The sequence below is a fragment of the Penicillium arizonense genome (assembly GCF_001773325.1).
Source record: "Penicillium arizonense strain CBS 141311 chromosome Unknown PENARI_contig013, whole genome shotgun sequence".
NCBI lineage: Eukaryota > Fungi > Ascomycota > Eurotiomycetes > Eurotiales > Aspergillaceae > Penicillium > Penicillium arizonense.
Genome location: NW_019173290.1, coordinates 216,524 through 233,804, shown reverse-complemented (window position 1 = coordinate 233,804; position 17,281 = coordinate 216,524). Strand labels below are relative to the sequence as shown.

The window sequence follows — 17,281 nt, the reverse complement described above, 5'->3', positions numbered from 1 at the left end:
TCCGGGGAGCGGGAGTCTGGGGTTGAAGGATGCGGTGACTATGAACTTGAGCTGGCCGCTGCGTCTCTTGTTCTTTTCTTTCTATTTTTACTCCGCGCAGCGAACCGTCCAGGGAGATCGATCTGTAATTTAGTCTCAAATCGATAGCATCGTTAATACCAAGGTTAATTTTTTCTCCAGTCAACTATCCCGGATTGGACTGTAGCATCTTATCATGTCGATCAGATCTGTATAGAACAGCTAAGTTAATACAGGCTGCAGATATTACGCTGGCGACTCTTCAAACATATGTTCATGCAATTACTTTTGGGATATCCTTAGTCAAGTTCGGTAACATCGCCACCAGGCTCGCCAACCTCCTCCTTGCCCTCTGCCTCCAACTGCTTCAGCTTCTTCTGGCCCTCTTCCGTTGTAGCATCGACAATGCCTTCCTCGAGGCTGAGCATACCGCCGTTGCCCAATTGCTCCACGACAACCTCCGCCTCCTCGACGGTCATCCTGCCGAGAACCTTGTTCACCTCATCCAGGGACTCGGTCTCCAGCGCCTTCTGCAAGTCCGCAGGGAAAGCGTCAAAGATTTTACGGACCTCGATCTCAGTAGGATCCTCGCTATTGGCAGCGGGGAGGTTGATAGTGATCTTGGTGTTGGGGTCAACGGCGTGTAGCTGGATTTGCTCTACACCAGCGGGGTCATTAGATGCCGAGTTCTCCTTGCTGAGTTCAGCAGCTCGAGACTTGATGCGGAAGTAGGTATCATTCACGTCATTGAGGAACAGGGTTGATGCGCGGTGGTCCTTGGTGGTGATACTGGAATATATGTTAGCTAGGTACCAGACAAGACTGAATCAGGTAACATACCGAGTGAAGAACAGCTGGATGCCGTCACGGCCAAGAGACCGGCAGTATTGCAAAAGCAAACCTTGGTGGACACATTGACGGGCATAGTCCTCGTCGCCCTTGAGCTGGCTATTAAATGCCTCAACAAGCAGACCATCTGTCTCCTTCTCGGCGACAATCTCCGGGTTGGCCGAGATGAACTGTAAGTAGGCCTTATAGTCACCAGTCTTGAGGTGAGCGAACTTCTTTGCTAGAGGGCTGATCTCGACATTGGCGGGGTCATCGTCCTCGCCCTCATCATCAGCCTTGGATGCGGAGCTCCCCGCACCCGGGTTCAGCAGCTCAACGGAGCTCTCCTTGTTCTTAGACGCAGCTTTCGCCTGCTGGGCCTTGGCGACGTGTGATTGGTTGAAGCCCTCATGCAACTGATCACTGGTGATCTTTGCGCCTTCTTCCTTCTCAAGCTGAGCGAGCTTTGCGAGTAATTCCTTTTGGAGTCCCTGGACCTTTTCCAAGTGTCCAGTCACACCCTTGATGTATGCCTTGAACAGGTTGTCGGGCTTAGACTCTTCAAAATCCTTCTTCACCTGATCTACCAAAGAACTCATCATCTGAGAGAACTTGGGCTGTTCCGGTTCGTGTGTATAGACCCCTTCTGGCGGGGTGGGAGCTTGGTCGTCGGCGGGGTTGCTCGCGAAGTCCATGATAGTTTGGAAAATGAACTCATCTGGGGAGGCGGATGAGTCCTCATGCTTCTTGAGAGTGTCCAAGAGCTTATCAATGCGCGACAAAAGCCCGTCGTTGATAATGCGCTCGTACTTCAGGGTCTTGATCTCATGGCGACGCTGCTCTCGTTGCTGGTGAATCTGGGCCTGTTTGGCGCGGATGAACGACTTCTTATCGACATTGGGATGGACCTCGATGTCCGAGTCGTCGGAAAGCTCCAGAGCGTCCCATTTGCTGTAGTCAAGAACCATGTTGGCTGACAGTGAACTTGTACAGTATGAGGTGGGGTAAGGTATCAGCAAAGGTGGAAGAGATCACGTCGTGAACGGGCGATGATTATAGGGTAGACCAGTAACAGAGAAGCTGGACAAGATGCTATTGAGGCGAACGACACAAGTTCAACTTGAATAAACAACACTTCTGGCGCCAAAATAAACGACGCATCGAAAGCTCTCGAACGGCTTCTATAGGCGGTAGTCTCGGGCAGAATCAGCCCCCGAAAACCGCTTGCCGATGGCCGCGGGCGTCGGAGCTCCAGATCTCATCACATCTCAACACCTCCGGCACTTTTCAAGGAGTGGTTGACTGCCATGTGACTTTTTTGACCTAAATATACCCAATCAGATATGCCATGTCTTGGTTTGTTTCCCTGACATCTTAATTCCGTTTCGAGCCTCATCCGACCCAACCCCGAGATGCGCGGTACCAGGTTCCCAGTGTCCTTGGCCCTGGGCGTCAGCCCACGGCAGACCTTGAGACCATACAGTTCCTTTACTCGCGATCTACTCCCCAAGACGACGTCGCCTTCAATAGCTACCGGCGATCGCAATTGGTTGAACCGACTCTACTCAACCGCATCGGGAGCCCTCCGCGACGGGTCTAGTCCGCTATTGCTTCAACATAACAACATCAAATATACCCCTGCAGCGTCTCGCATTGTCTCTCAGGCCCGCCTGTTTTCTTCCACCACGCACCTCCTCCAAGTGAAACCACCCGCGTCCACACCTCCCCAAGAGCGAGCCCAAAACCAAGCCACCCGGTCGACTCCGGAACCGGAAGAAGATGGAGAGGACAAAGGATTCGAGCTGTCTGAGCGAGCGGCAAAGGCAGCACAGGTCAACATGAGCGCCAGATTGGCTAAGGACGGGGCATCGGGCAAGCAGTCCGGATTCCAAGAAATCTGGCGACTCTTGAAGGTTGCACGTCCCGAATCCAAGGCCCTCGGCTTCGCTTTCTTCTTTCTTCTGATCTCCTCGTCCATCACCATGTCGATCCCATTCTCTATTGGTAAAATTATGGACACCGCGACCAAGAGCGTAGCAGAGGGAGGCGGTGAATTGTTTGGCTTGAGTCTCCCCATGTTCTACACTGCTCTCGGTGGTATCTTACTCGTGGGCGCTGGTGCCAACTATGGGCGTATCATTATCCTCCGAATTGTCGGTGAGCGCATTGTTGCCAGACTTCGTTCCAAGCTTTTCCGCCAAACCTTCATCCAGGATGCCGAGTTCTTCGATGCGAACCGAGTTGGTGACCTGATCTCGCGACTTAGTTCCGACACTATCATTGTTGGCAAGAGTATTACCCAGAACTTGTCGGATGGATTGCGTGCCGCTGTCAGCGGTGCTGCTGGTTTCGGTCTGATGGCTTATACCAGTTTGAAGCTGTCAAGTATTTTGGCTTTGTTGCTTCCTCCAATTGGTCTTGGTGCTCTTTTCTATGGTCGTGCTATCAGAAACCTTAGTCGCAAGATCCAAAAGAACTTGGGATCTTTGACCAAGATTGCCGAAGAGCGCCTGGGCAATGTGAAGACCAGTCAGTCGTTTGCCGGTGAAGTTCTGGAGGTCAACCGCTACAACAATCAAGTGCGGAAGATCTTCAATCTTGGAAAGCGAGAATCTTTGATCAGTGCAACCTTCTTCAGTTCGGTAAGTTTCCTGGGGTGATGGTGACCTGGTGAATTTAACTAACTCCTTATTAGACTGGCTTGATGGGAAATATGACCATTTTGTGTTTGCTCTATGTCGGCGGTGGAATGGTTCAATCCGGTGCTATCAGCATTGGAGAACTGACCTCGTTCCTCATGTACACGGCATATGCAGGATCTAGCATGTTTGGTCTGTCCAGCTTCTACTCGGAACTGATGAAGGGTGTGGGTGCGGCAAGCCGACTCTTCGAGCTACAGGATCGTCAACCTACAATTCACCCGACTAAGGGTCTCAAGGTTGAATCCGCTCGCGGCCCCATCCGTTTCGAAAATGTCACATTCAGTTATCCCACTCGTCCTGCTGTGACCATCTTCCAGGACCTGAACTTCGAGATCCCTCAAGGAACGAACGTGGCAATTGTCGGGCCTTCTGGTGGAGGTAAATCCACCATCGCGTCCATCTTGCTTCGGTTCTACAGCCCTACAGAAGGCCGGGTATTGATCAACGGCAAGGATATCAAGGGAATGAACGCCAAATCTCTGCGGAGAAAGATTGGAGTCGTTTCACAAGAACCCGTTCTTTTCTCCGGAACAATCGCCGACAACATCTCCTATGGTCTGCCCAACGCATCTAGATCGGAGATTATCGCTGCTGCGCGCAAAGCCAACTGTCAATTCATCAGTGACTTCGTAAGTTCCCTAGACAAGCTTCACTCATAACCCAAGCTAACAAAACCACAGCCTGATGGACTCGACACTCACGTCGGAGCCCGTGGAGCTCAATTATCCGGTGGCCAAAAGCAGCGCATAGCCATTGCGCGTGCTCTAATCAAGGAACCCGACATTTTGATCCTCGACGAAGCCACCTCCGCCCTGGACGCTGAATCCGAAACCCTCGTAAACAGCGCACTGGCCGCTCTCCTCCGCGGCAACAACACCACCATCAGCATCGCCCATCGCCTCTCCACAATCAAGCGTTCCGACACGATCATCGTCCTCGGCAACGACGGCAAGGTCGCCGAGCAAGGCTCATACGAGCAGCTCAGCTCCCACGATGGCGCTTTCTCCAAGCTTATGGAATGGCAAATGAGCGGCGGCGAAACAAAAACCCCTGCGCCAAAGCCCATTGAGGATGGCCGGCTCTGGGAGCTCGAGAAGGAGGCCGAGCCGGAGTTGGAGGAAGAGGAGGAAGTGGAAGAAGTGGAGGTTGATGAACATTCCTCTCGCAAAAAGGAGTAATCGCACTCCATACTTTTTTTCTATCATCACCCCGTGATGCGGCATCTCCACTTATTCTTGTTGAAAACGCTCTCTGCATTTATCCTCACCCCTTTTTGAGGTCTCTCTTCTTATGCACATTTTGCATCATGCCTTTTTTTTCTTTTCTTTTCTTGCGATAGATATTAAGTTAGCGGCAACGGTGTAAATCTTGGTATCAATATAATGTTGACTTTGAACGCAATGATTTGGCCTTTTTCTGTTCCTAGTTGTGAATTGGTATATGTGTGCGAATAAACGATTCAACAAGTCAACTGCATTGAATTCTCCGGACTACTGTCGGAGGCCTTTATATGCCCGAGATCTAGTCCTTGGCTAAGAGCTCTCGCACCTTGCTAACCTTGTCCTCAAAGGACTGCGTCTTATCAGTCCTATAGAAAAATTAGCAACCAAACTCGATATGGAGGGAATCCCACCCAGAAGAAACAAAAACATAGGAAACAGAGAATAAAAATACTGACCTCGATCCAACGCGAATATCAGACTGAATCCGAACAATCCCCTGCTGATGAAGGAGAGTATGCGCCTGCCCGATAACCTGATGAACCCGGTCCCAGGGTCCCTCTATTAAAAACAAGGTGATACAAAGTCAGCACTCAGCTCTCCAGAATAGCCACCTGTATCTGTACAAGTACGCGTACGCAAATAGCCGCGGGGTGTACCGAGGCCCTCCGGTTACGATTCCGGCTGGCTGTGCTTCTGGGGAGCATCTTTGATTTTCATCTCGACCTGCTGAATTGAGAAGTACTGTAGGTCCTCAAGATCTCCCCCCTTCCCCTTCCCCAGGAAGATTGCACCGTGGACCGGCTATGCAGATGCAGCTATGTAGATAGCTCTGTAAGGAGAGATCTCTTACCGATGGTTGTGCCAGCGGAATGCATGACATACTTCAAGCCGCATGTTTCGATCAACCGCTGGACGTCGGCGATCTGGGCTGAGACTGAGGGTGAGCCCGTGCCGATCTGGAGGCGTTAGTTTGGGGATTTTCTATTAGAGGGTTTTCCTTACCGGGATCAGACAGAAGTCGGCGACGCAGTGCGCCGGCGTGGGGATGGTGGTTGGTGTCGGGTCCATTGCGTTGTTGATGGGAAGATGAGGTGGGGTAGAAAGAGTAGAAGAGGTCTATGCGATGGGGCCAATTTTCGACCTTGGAGGTGTTTAAATCGTTCGTGTACGGTGGTGTGAGGTGTTTGCAGAATAGATTTGGGTCAAGGTGTGACTTGTGTCGGCAGGGCTGAACATCTCAGACCTCTTTTATCTCGATGCACACACCTCTCGAGCTGTGAGGTATCAGATTGCTGACCGCCATTACATCAGTGCCCGACTTCTTCTTTTCTTTGACTCTTTTACTTCTTCTCTTCTATTTTATTTTATATTATCACTGGATGATCGACTGCAGGGGTAACTGACTATCAGTAAGAACTAACCCCTGCACGTCATCCACTATCTTCGAAATATCGAGTACTGTAACTGTCGAGGATTTGCGAGTTCAGCCTCAACTTCTCCTTTCTTCTTTGCATCGTCCATTTCTCCGGGGATCGGCCCGGGCGGTCTGAGAGAGTTTTTTGTTCATAACCTCGGGCGTTCTGATCGACTTGCACTGTGTATCTGCCACAGATCGAGATCCGCCTTGTGTTTCATCTACCCACTAAACGCGGTCTAGCCCCTCTCAATCAGCTTAGCCTCCAGCCCTGCATGCACAAGCGATCCCCCAGAGAGCTTGTTTCGCGCCCCCGTTGCATCCCCGAAGCCTCGGGCAATTCCCGTTAAGATTCTCTCTCCGGCTGTCTCTAATTAGCCCCGTCATGACAGTGAACTCGCGGATCCCAACTGCCATCGCTCAAACGGATGACCAAGCCCAGTATCCTTGAACTCCCACCGGGAGTTCAGCTCATCTACCTCGCGGAGGGAGGAGCCAATGTGATCTACCGCTTCGCCACAGCGGGAACTACATTGAAAAAAGACCCGAAAAGGCCACTATCCGCGGTGATTGACCGACCAGACCAAACCAGCACCCTCCCAGCGCGCCTCAAAGGAAAATTACTCCGAATGCGCAAAGAAACAACAGCTGATATCTCCTACAAAGAGATCGTCCGCAATTTCGACACTATCATCCGACCGCTCTTCTCCCCGGAGGAATTAGTCGACCAAACCCTCGTCCAACTCCCGGACGGTCTCCTCGCCCGTTGCAACGAGCGTCTCCGCGCAGATGAAGTAGCCGGTTCGCGCCCGAAGAAGCGCCACGGAGGCTATCTCTGTCTGAGTGAACCGTTCGGTTTGCTCATTACTGATATGACGACTGAAGGTGAACCCGGCGCGACTTTGGCCGAACTCAAACCTAAATGGCTGAACCAATCGCCTTCTGCGCCGGCTGCGGCGCGTAGGTGTCGAACGTGTGCGCTGCGCGAGATGAAAAATCACGAGTCTTTACTTCTGGGACACAAAGAGCAGCGGTCGTTTTGTCCGCTGGATTTGGTGTCTGAGAAGTTTGAGAATGTATTGCGAGCTACCAGGTTGATTAAGGGTTGTAAGGATCGACCGCGGTTGGCTCGTATTTTGTATCGCAATTCAACGTTGCGGAGGTTGCAGTCGCTGCAGAAGATTGAGGGCGATGTTGGGCTGCAAGGGCCTGTGGCAAAGTCGAGGGAGATGTCGCTTGCTATGACCCTAAGGGACTGTACGATGTTCGTCAAAGTGAGTACCGCTTCCAACTACAAAACAGGATTTGAAACCATACTCCGATTTTTGATGCTCATATCCACTGATAGATACCCCATGATGAAAAGCGTCCTGTGGAAATCCGCCTCGGCGACCTCGATCTCAAGACTGGGGCCGGTGGAAAGGCTGGATATTGGCGATCTCTGGAGACCCAGTTGATCGATCAGGGCTGGTATCATGGATGCAATAGCAACCAGGATCCTAGTGAGTGTGCTTTGCTTGGTTCACAAAGACCTCCATATTCCCCTTCATCATGATACGTCTGTATCGCCTTTTATCATGTGACTTGTTCGGTTTGTATACTACGCTGGCTTTCACTATTGGTTTTGGTGGCGTTCTGACTCTCTGTTTTCTTTTCTTTTTTTGTGTGTGTTTTGTTCTGGACAACGGGCGGCTATTCTGATGTATACGTGTGCTTAATGATTGCGGATGTTTATGTATTACTTCTCTACCTAGGTACTTGATAATTATGCCACTTTTTGGCTTTCATCTTCCGGTTTATTGCTTTCTTGCCGCTTTTTTGTTTCTCCTTGGGTGAAGCTGGGCATGCTCTTGAGCACTCACTCCAACCTGAGTAACTTATTACCTGAGCAGACTGGTCCACCCAGGTACTCGCTGAAGGAATCTACTATGGCTTATGCGAGTTAATGTTAGCTCGATTTCAGAGGGATATCTATCGAAATCTTGTAATACACCTTCGAACTCAATAAGCCATTGTGGACGACGAGCGGTATCTATATATAATTCAGTGAGATCAGTGTTTAACAAACATCTTTCGCAAAGTGGGTTCGCCTCTCTCCGCATGAGCCTTGATATTACACGTTTTAGTAGAAAGACACACGGAATATACCTGGCGATCAGCTTCCGACTCTTGAGCTTAAGCAGCTCTCGTTTTTCTGGCGCATTAAGCTTCCTACGGGGCCTGCCAGTACCTATCTTATCCGAATAATTCAGAAGCGGCTATGATCTTGTCAAGTCTCAGGGGCTGCTGTCATCGACTTGAGACTCACGAGTAGGCGTATTGTCTGTTTTTACTTATATAGGTTCTACGCTGTAATCAAAGCTAGCCATCATATAACTATTTGCAACAATGAACCGTTGCAAAGAAGCTCAATTATCTACTATTCTATGTACCGAATGCATAGTCACAAGAACGAACCAAAATCGAAAGCTCAAGAAAGCAAGCACAACCCTTGAATACACCAGTCTATCCAAAGCAATTCGCACAATTCAACATCTTACACGTCACCGCAAGACCAAGACCGAGACCAACTTGAACCGCTCAACATCATATATAACACCTAATACAAAAGCTTTTCCAATTTAGCCAAAACCCCAGCACTAGAGCTAGGAACAGCAGACGGAGTTGGCAAAGTGGAAGAAGGAGTGAACGCAAACGGCGTACGCTTGGCCTTCTTCTTGAGAGTGGTAGGAGTCGACACGGCTCCGGAAATGGGCCAGCTAAACGCTGGAATAGACGGGGTCGGGGCCGGGGTGGATGCGGCTGGGATTGGGGCCGACAAGGCAACAGGGGGAGGGGTGGCACCCGGGCCAGTCATAGCCCCGAGGTTGAGTCCCTCCAGCTGTTTTCCAGGTGCTGCGCCGAGACCTCCACCGGGGATGTGGGCGAGGGTTGTGCCGGTGAGGGCTGTGAGAACGATGGTAGTGAGGGTGAACTTCATGTTGGTAGGGTTGTTTGAGTTGGTTTGAAATTGTTGGAAAGATGGCAGTGGAGTAGGCTTGGTAGTAGTTGGCTTGTGTGGAGGCTTGCTGGATGAGAGATAAGATACTGTTGACTTTGGCTAGGGGCGTGGACGAGGTATAAATATGCTCAAAGCGATAGATAAAGGGGAAAGGGGTGAGGCCTGTACTGTACATATCACATCATGTACAGTATAGGCCTCATGGGGGCTTATAAAAGGAGTCAGGATTCCCGGCGAAGATCGTCGCTCTGGCATATCTGCTGTATCAAGTCCACGGGGACCATCCTGCTCCTGCGATAGAGTGTAGACCCGGCTCGCGCGGCCAGACATTTATAGTTCCATGCATGTTCATGTACCTCGGGAGGGGCGGCCATGACTGCTGAAACGGTCTGCAGAGTCTGTAGCGTGAAGAATTGCTTTTTGCATATTCTGCTCTCTATTTTGGTCGATGGGGTTGTGTATATTGCATAGGGGAACGCAGATATTGATATGGAGCCAATCAATTGATGCGGATATTTAGTAAAACCTGTTTTCTTAAGCATGATAAACTGAGAAGATTGTTGTACGACAGTGAATAACTGCGGAGGTGTTCATTGCAACTGCATCAGTCCAGGGGTACAGAGTGTACAGTATAAGTTAGTGCAGATCGACCTGCATATCGACTTATCGACTCCACCTCGGGACTCGATAATAGACACCGCTCGACCTCCAACAACAAACATGGATCCCCAAGTCAGAGTCGGAGTTGGAGTCTTCGTACTCAACCCCAATGGCAAATTCGTTATCGGCAAGCGACAAGGAAGTGTTGGTGCCGGTATGTTTTATCCGAATCTCCTTAGCATTCCCGCCCCTCTTGCCTCCTGTATGCTGTAGTACTACACACGCTCCACCTTGTCGCTGCTAATTATGACACCTATTGGTCAATGCAGGCACATGGGCTCTACCAGGCGGTCATCTCGAATTCGGTGAATCATTCGAGACCTGCGCTGAGCGCGAAGTTCTCGAGGAAACCGGGCTGAAGATTTCTGATGTGCGGTTCCTGACCGCCGTGAATTCAGTCATGGGAGATGAGAATAAACATTACGTTACTATCTTCATGGGAGCTCATATCCATGAAAACGAGGAACCGAAGGTGAGTTTCAATAGAGGATTGCGTTTTGTGTTGCTGTCTTATTGCTTTTCCTTTGCTTTTTCCAATATACCGTATGCATGTGTGTTTTTGCTTTTTCGTGTGTATCTTGCGGCTTTGTTATATTATATTACTTATGCCGCATTAATCCTTAGATGGGATACAAGGCTTACGTTTACTTGTTTTCAAAGATTCTTGAGCCGGAAAAGTGTGAGGCCTGGGAATGGATTTCGTGGGATGAGATGAAGGCTGGTGTGGGCGGGGGGTGGAACTTATTTATGCCTCTTTCGGAATTGTTCAAGCAGCGTCCGGAGTTTCGGGTGTGACAACTTGGTATGAGACACAGTTACGGTGTTTTCTTTCTCCCGGTTAAAAAGGAGAGCATCCATGCCTCCTTCATATGATTTGGACGGAACACAAGCTGGAATAGACCAGCAAGATGATGAATGACACCCACTTTTAGAAGGACAAGTTCAAGTGAAGAAACATGATTTTGCAGTAGAAAAAGTTGACAAAGAGCTGCTGTGTACCTGCCAAGCCAAGAATAAGAGCTGGAATCATCTTGGCATTTGCTTGACACGCTTGGGTATGCTTAGGACAATCACTAACGTTACTTCGATCCAAACACCCAGTCCGATACAATGACTGCAATAGTCGCAACCTAAGAAGAAAGGTCAGTCTACAAATCTACAGAACAGGAAACATCCACACTCACCAACGAGATATCCACGCCAGGCATTACAATAACATCTAGCGCAGGCCGCCACCCCTGCCTAGAAATCAAAGCCAATTTCTCATTATGCTGAATACTCTCCTTAATCTCAGCAACCTTCCGATCCCCATCAACAACATCAAATGCCGCCAACGCATTCCCATGCCGTTCAACCCTTAAAGTAAGCATCTTCTCATCAACCCGCTTCCCCTCAAAGGCAGCAGCGTTCTCAAAACTGAGATTCAAATTCCCAGATGAACCGCCAAATCCACCCACGCGTGGCGTACCCGTTGCTATCGTCGCCGTGTCGCATCCGGGCAAACTGACCGACCAGGAGATCGTCCAGCCCCATTTCCGATGGAGCTCGAATAATGGGAGACCTGAGGCATCGCGGAATTCTCGACACGAGCGATCGCCGTATTTGCGACCGCTCACGGTGAACGTGGGTGTGCCGTCATCCTCGGTGATCTTATATGCAAATGCGGAGTGTGGGCTTCCGAATGGTTTGAGCACGAGGGCTGTTTTTGCCTCGGCGATGTATTGGTTTCGGAAGGCTATGTTGCGTTGGGGAGAGCGAAGGGTCTTGCGAGGTTTGGAAGAGGATGTGTGGAATAGTCTGGCGTCTGTGTAGGAGGTGTACGACATGGTGGGGGCTGGAATGGCTTCACTTGCGGCTTGTGAGGGGGGCTCTTGGATAAATAGCATTAATAGCTTGGGTTATTTGGGGTATTTGCCCGACACGGAGTACTCTTGCGGCATTTAGCCCGTCCAGTTGCCCGACGATCTCACTGCTGAGCCACAGCCAAGAGATTCTCTTCCTTGAAGCTGTTCTATACTTGGTCAGCGGGGTAGATAAGTGGCTTTGGTGGGTTTCATGAGACATTTTCATTCGTGTTACAAATACACGAGTCAGCCACTTCCCCTCACTTGCACAGAGAAAACAGAGGAGAAAAGGTGGTTTATATACATGTAAATGTAGTAGTTGCAGTTGCACTAGATGTCAACAACCTCGGGTCCCGGGGTACACCGAAGTCGCCTATATGAGCTGAGTCATGCCATTTCATTCCCACTTGGGATCTTCCGGCAACCACCAACTTGCATACACATTTTATGATCTGGTGAAACAATGGCAAACAAGTTTGCAGTAAAATCCCTGGACCACCTGGTCCTCACGGTCCGCTCCATCCCCAGGACGGTGGCCTGGTACACAACCTACCTCGGCATGCGGCATGAGATCTTTACATCACCCCTCAACCAAGCCGTTCAAAGGTATTATCTTCCAAATAGGGTGTCCTGTATCAATACTGACCAGAAAAGGCACGCTCTGATCTTCGGAAGCCAAAAGATAAACCTCCACCAATCAGGCAAGGAATTCGAGCCCAAGGCCCAGGAGGTCATGCCAGGAAGTGCCGATTTGTGCTTTTTGACTGATGAGAATGTCGAAACGGTCCTGGCTGCATTCGAGGAGGCAAGAATCGAGGTGCGTATTCTTGGTCTACCGTGCGGAGATAGGCGGATATTAATGTTTACAGATCCTGGAAGGTGCAAAGATTGTAGAAAGAACTGGGGCCGTTGGAAAGATCCGGAGTGTATATGTGAGAGATCCCGATGGGAATCTTATTGAGTAAGTTGAGTTATTTGCTGGATACAAAAGATTCAAATGCTAATTGGGCTTCTAGGGTGTCGAATTATGCTTAATTGATTGATATCGACAATTCAATATTTTGACGCCTTGGCCACCATCTCAAAACCATGAACGGACATGAGTTTATGAAGTATTAGCGTTGTATATTATAGCGAGAGTTCCCAGGCAAGAGCCCCCACCAGGACAAGAAGAACTGCATTCTGCTCAATGATCGAAGCGGCGCCTGTACTCGCTGACGCGGAAGCTGTCGTTTCCGTCACGGTGCCCTATCAAGTCCATGATTAGCCATTATATCCAATCGAGGCCCGAGAATAACATACCGTCGAAGTAGCAGTGGCAGAAGCAGTCTCAACTATAGCAGAAGACGTGCTGCCAGTAGCAGAACCAGTGGTTACAGTAGCAGTTGTGGAAGAAGCACTCGAAGTAGCGGAAGAAGAACTGGGAGTTGCATCATCGCTACATGTCTTCGCCGCTGACTTGACATCGTCTCCATAGTATTGCCAGATGTTATATGTGAGAGCACATTTCAAGCAAGAGCTGAGATCGGCCGTGAAGGTCGAGTTTGAGCAGTAATCTGTGGTTTGGGAGATGAGATTACTTCTCCTAGATTTCGAGTGAAATTGTTAGCTTGATACATTTTTTATGTTTGTAATAGGACTTACCGCATGCTTCGTGGCAATTGTATAATAGCGAACCTGGGGTGATATCCGCGCGCTTTGAGAGCAAATTCTGATGGGGAAGTTGGAGGGCGACAGTTGAAGAGATGAAGGCAGCGATAGAGGCTGTCAATGTAAGTGAGAGACGCATTGTAGAGGGAATAAGCTCTTTTAATGATAAGCAAGTAGAGTACAGTTGGTAATGGCAAGGTAATGAATGAAGCATCATAAAACTGCAGCAGGAAGAGTCTGTTCTATAGTCTCAGCTAAGTGAACGCAATAGAATGGTCTTCCGATGCCTTTCCACCCGGAGCCGGTCATCCTGTAGCCCGCCAATATTCTATTTAGATTAGTACACGCCAAGCTAACTGGCTAGCTAAGGTGGACCATTTTTCTTCCCACCCGAGTTGAGCGGATATCACACTGCAGTCAGCATGCGAGTCCGACAAATCAGTCAATTCCACGATAATTTGTCTCAGAGTAGCAAAGGAAGGCAAATTTCGGATAATTGACAAGCTAACGCAAACACCCTTTCAATATACCTAGAAAAGGAGGGAGCATGAATTTACCACAAGAGACACAATATTTAACAAGCCGCGGATCGATGCCAAAAATGACACCTCGAGAACAAAAAAGGAATTCTCATCCGTGTCGGACATGAAATCATTCCCGTTACCTCTAGACTTCGGAAATACCGACGTACAGCGAAGCGAAGAAAGAAAGAGGGTCCAATCACCCGGAGTTAATCTTATCAATCTAATCTCATCACCCCGGCACAAGCCCTTCCGGCCTTTGCCCTAAATCCCTGCAGAGAGTTGCATCGTAGAGTAAACCAAGTCTGGCTCTAGTTAGACACTTTGGTGCTACGACCAATAATACCCATAATTCCCTCCACTTCCATGTGGTGTTCACACCGTTCCGTCCGTTGGCATCTCAGTTTCTCACTTTCTGTGAACGGGATGGAGTGACGGCTACGCCAAGACAGTTCAATCACATGAAAGTTGCGGGCTTTGACTCTTTCCATTGGTATACTTCTTCCGAGAGATGCGTGCTTTGGGTTAGTAAAGTCCAATATACGTGGGATTCTGGTTCGACTCCACCACTCTCAGGCAAGTGTAGGTGCTACCTACGGACACGGTAATGATGCCGAGATGGCCTGTCTTTTCGGAGAAGTGAGGTCTCCGAGGAGAAGAAGTAGCTCGCGCGAATATATATGTCACTGTCAATCTCCTTCGACATTTCTCGTAAAGTTTATTTCAAAGATTTCAGACTTCACCAAAAGCAGACAACATGCAGCCTTATACAGCGCTACTGGCTCTTGCAAGTTTATATGCGCCTTATGTAAATGCCGCTGAAGCCACAGACATGGGCCCAGCTGCGTTTCTCTGGCCTCCTGATCGAGCATGGGGAGCAGCGCAAGACAACACTGCTCCCTGTGGCTCCTCTGCTGGAGTGACAAACCGGACAGAGTTTCCATTGAGTTAGTATCCATAATTCCCTCTTCGCACTATATAATCTATACTAATACCCCCAGCAAATGGCGAAGTATCCATAGTCCTTCAAGGCGAATCATACAATGTCAATCTAGCTATTTCCTACAGCAACAGTCAGTCCATACATCCCCTACTCCCAAACCTTTAAAAAGACTAACTTTTTTAACCCTAATGAGACCCAACCTCAAATACCGACTTCACAACCCTCGTCCCCTCAACCAACTTCCCAGACCTAAATCCAGGCCACGAATGCTACTCTGTCCCCAACCCACCCTCTAACATAACATCCGGCGCAAACGCAACACTCCAGCTCTCCTACCTCTCAACATTTGACACAGAGACAAATAGCACTTTCTATGCCTGCGCCGATATAACCTATGTCCCTCTTGCCTCGTTCACAACGAATGTTCTCTGTTTCAATGTTTCTGAGCCGACGACTACTGGTTCTAGTTCTACTATTTCTGCTACATCGACTAGTTCTTCAAATCCCTCTTCTTCGTCTTCTTCAAGTGGAGGTGGTGGGTTGTCTGGTGGTCAGATTGCGGGTATTGTTGTTGGCTGCGTGGCTGGAGCGGCTTTGGCCGCTGTTGCTTTGTTTGTTCTTTGGACTAGGTATCAGAGAAAGGTGCAGCGGGATAAGGTTGTTGCTGTTCGAATGAGTGATTGGGCTAATCAGCCTGGGAAGACGGTGTCAAATGGGTCGAATGAAGTCTGAATGTAAGATCAGATATGGCATGTGTTGAGGATGCAGAGATGACTGGGTACTATTTTGGCATACTTTACATCAGGGGGTCATAGGTGTTTATACAGTGCCACTGATGAAGTTTTGGACAGTACACGAAAGCCTCGAATGAGACTATACCGTTTCATACCTTGTTTCGCACTTTGGCCTCTCTTTTTTGCTTCTTTTCTTTTTTGCATATTTTCGAGTGCCTCGGCGTAATCATGTAGATTGTATAAAGGTGAGGATGTGAAAGGGCTTATGGCCTATGGCTGTATGTTTGCTCATGATGGATTTTACCTCGCGTTATACTGTTTCTATATAAAGAAAATGATATCATCGAAAACCCTGTTATCAAAATTGCGAGATTCATGCCCAATATTTCTGTACTAAGCAGTGGCACAAAGACATATAAAACAAGCAATAGAAGAGCTCAATTCTAGATCTAGTGACAGATCTAACTATGAAAAACAACCTGTGCCTGATTACATAGGCCACCATCGAATATCAATGACGACATCAACTGAAAACAATGAAAACAGGGGTAGGGCCACTGCCCTATCGCCTAAAGAGACCCGTATAAATTGTGAAATGTCTGCGAGAATAATCACTGCAACTCTGCTCTCTTTCTTGCAACCCCCTTGCAAGTCGCGCAAACCGCGCCCCAGCGCGCAATATGCACCCGTTTGACAGGATCTCCTTGGAAATCTCTTCAATGAAAACATGATCGCGAAAAAAAAAAAAGGGAAAAAGAAAAATGAAAATATTTTCAACCAAACATCAACTTGACCACTTACCCAAACAGACACAGAAATCTCAAAAGTTATGATTTTTTGGGGCTCAATATCGAAGGATGCCTTTTCCGTGATGGTTTCCGCGATGCCCCACCTCTCGCGGCTGTTTCAGGTATGCCATTCCTATTCTTTGTTACTTTTTTCTTTTTTTGTTTCTGTTTCTGGCATTGCGATGATGATGATCAATCATATCTTACCAATCCATGGTGAAATTTGATTCCTATATGTTTCAAGACGGGTCTCTGAGTCTGCCAAAATATCTTTTGTTATTGCTGTCAACATATTGTGACCAATGGCTAATTTGATTGAAGAATTTAGATGTTTGAAGTCAACACAAGCAAATCGTCGACCACTCGGGCATATTATCCACTAAGGGATGCATACAATTACGCGTGGCTCTGGGATCGGCAATCGCTCGAGTCGTTCCGTCGGCGATGTGCTTAGGCAGCCTTGTTGCAAGGTAATAGCCGACTTCGCCCAAACGATAAACGCGCCGGCAACTTGGCCCTTAACTCACAGAGTGACTCGCCTCGTACATACAACAAGCATTAGATACCCTCAATGAATTAAAATGATTTAAACTTTTATTCTTTATCCCAATTACATTTCCTATTCAGAGCCTGTCTCAACTAGGCCACAGATAAGTAGAACCCACTCAGTACAGGCAATAGGGATAAATGCCATTAAGGCCATTTCGCAGAAAAAGACCAATTGCCACTTCCGGTTAAGCTCTGACTCGTAAGCCAGAACATTTTCTGACAAATGGCGCGCAAACACCAATTAATCAGCCACGCAATATCCGATGTCCGAAACCCCGTAATTCCGCATCTCTTCGGCCCTAATGCCCCTGTAGCTATCTATAAAACATGGAACATCCCCGTCTGACATCTGCCATTCTGACCTCTACCCCAAATCGACTACTATACATAACCAACATATAAGATG

The 17,281-nt window shown here is 48.6% G+C and overlaps 10 protein-coding genes across 10 annotated transcripts; 5 read left to right on the top strand and 5 right to left on the bottom strand.

Moving 5' to 3' along the window:
• Nucleotides 1-317: 317 nt before the first annotated feature.
• On the bottom strand, nucleotides 318-1,814 carry PENARI_c013G08321 (Hsp90 co-chaperone CDC37; the record flags this gene model as incomplete). The annotated part of the gene is made up of 2 exons (XM_022633285.1): nucleotides 318-807; nucleotides 859-1,814. 2 exons carry the CDS (start codon nucleotides 1,812-1,814, stop codon nucleotides 318-320), a joined length of 1,446 nt encoding a protein of 481 aa, XP_022486938.1.
• A 444-nt stretch (nucleotides 1,815-2,258) lies between these two features.
• On the top strand, nucleotides 2,259-4,726 carry mdr2 (ATP-binding cassette permease mdr2; the record flags this gene model as incomplete). The annotated part of the gene is made up of 3 exons (XM_022633371.1): nucleotides 2,259-3,488; nucleotides 3,542-4,177; nucleotides 4,229-4,726. The coding sequence occupies 3 exons, from the start codon at nucleotides 2,259-2,261 to the stop codon at nucleotides 4,724-4,726; spliced, it is 2,364 nt and encodes a 787-aa protein (XP_022486789.1).
• Nucleotides 4,727-5,069: 343 nt separating this feature from the next.
• On the bottom strand, nucleotides 5,070-5,839 carry PENARI_c013G01526 (thiamine-binding protein; the record flags this gene model as incomplete). Its single annotated transcript, XM_022633123.1, has 4 exons — nucleotides 5,070-5,136; nucleotides 5,227-5,329; nucleotides 5,622-5,727; nucleotides 5,774-5,839. The coding sequence occupies 4 exons, from the start codon at nucleotides 5,837-5,839 to the stop codon at nucleotides 5,070-5,072; spliced, it is 342 nt and encodes a 113-aa protein (XP_022486946.1).
• A 774-nt stretch (nucleotides 5,840-6,613) lies between these two features.
• Nucleotides 6,614-7,740, top strand: PENARI_c013G06225 (inositol-pentakisphosphate 2-kinase; the record flags this gene model as incomplete). Its single annotated transcript, XM_022633235.1, has 2 exons — nucleotides 6,614-7,459; nucleotides 7,534-7,740. The coding sequence occupies 2 exons, from the start codon at nucleotides 6,614-6,616 to the stop codon at nucleotides 7,738-7,740; spliced, it is 1,053 nt and encodes a 350-aa protein (XP_022486787.1).
• Nucleotides 7,741-8,784: 1,044 nt separating this feature from the next.
• Nucleotides 8,785-9,165, bottom strand: PENARI_c013G06933 (uncharacterized protein; the record flags this gene model as incomplete). The annotated part of the gene is made up of 1 exon (XM_022633256.1): nucleotides 8,785-9,165. The coding sequence occupies one exon, from the start codon at nucleotides 9,163-9,165 to the stop codon at nucleotides 8,785-8,787; it is 381 nt and encodes a 126-aa protein (XP_022486842.1).
• A 741-nt stretch (nucleotides 9,166-9,906) lies between these two features.
• Nucleotides 9,907-10,641, top strand: PENARI_c013G06704 (nucleotide triphosphate diphosphatase NUDT15; the record flags this gene model as incomplete). The annotated part of the gene is made up of 3 exons (XM_022633249.1): nucleotides 9,907-10,048; nucleotides 10,116-10,318; nucleotides 10,471-10,641. 3 exons carry the CDS (start codon nucleotides 9,907-9,909, stop codon nucleotides 10,639-10,641), a joined length of 516 nt encoding a protein of 171 aa, XP_022486826.1.
• Nucleotides 10,642-10,925: 284 nt separating this feature from the next.
• PENARI_c013G12302 (uncharacterized protein) lies at nucleotides 10,926-11,672 on the bottom strand (the record flags this gene model as incomplete). Its single annotated transcript, XM_022633382.1, has 2 exons — nucleotides 10,926-10,976; nucleotides 11,031-11,672. 2 exons carry the CDS (start codon nucleotides 11,670-11,672, stop codon nucleotides 10,926-10,928), a joined length of 693 nt encoding a protein of 230 aa, XP_022486989.1.
• Nucleotides 11,673-12,153: 481 nt separating this feature from the next.
• Nucleotides 12,154-12,725, top strand: PENARI_c013G00918 (VOC family protein; the record flags this gene model as incomplete). The annotated part of the gene is made up of 4 exons (XM_022633104.1): nucleotides 12,154-12,296; nucleotides 12,345-12,507; nucleotides 12,560-12,651; nucleotides 12,707-12,725. 4 exons carry the CDS (start codon nucleotides 12,154-12,156, stop codon nucleotides 12,723-12,725), a joined length of 417 nt encoding a protein of 138 aa, XP_022487017.1.
• Nucleotides 12,726-12,818: 93 nt separating this feature from the next.
• PENARI_c013G05216 (uncharacterized protein) lies at nucleotides 12,819-13,479 on the bottom strand (the record flags this gene model as incomplete). The annotated part of the gene is made up of 3 exons (XM_022633211.1): nucleotides 12,819-12,938; nucleotides 12,993-13,246; nucleotides 13,335-13,479. 3 exons carry the CDS (start codon nucleotides 13,477-13,479, stop codon nucleotides 12,819-12,821), a joined length of 519 nt encoding a protein of 172 aa, XP_022486844.1.
• A 1,139-nt stretch (nucleotides 13,480-14,618) lies between these two features.
• PENARI_c013G11518 (copper acquisition factor BIM1-like domain-containing protein) lies at nucleotides 14,619-15,536 on the top strand (the record flags this gene model as incomplete). Its single annotated transcript, XM_022633366.1, has 3 exons — nucleotides 14,619-14,808; nucleotides 14,863-14,934; nucleotides 14,998-15,536. The coding sequence occupies 3 exons, from the start codon at nucleotides 14,619-14,621 to the stop codon at nucleotides 15,534-15,536; spliced, it is 801 nt and encodes a 266-aa protein (XP_022486823.1).
• Nucleotides 15,537-17,281: the final 1,745 nt, after the last annotated feature.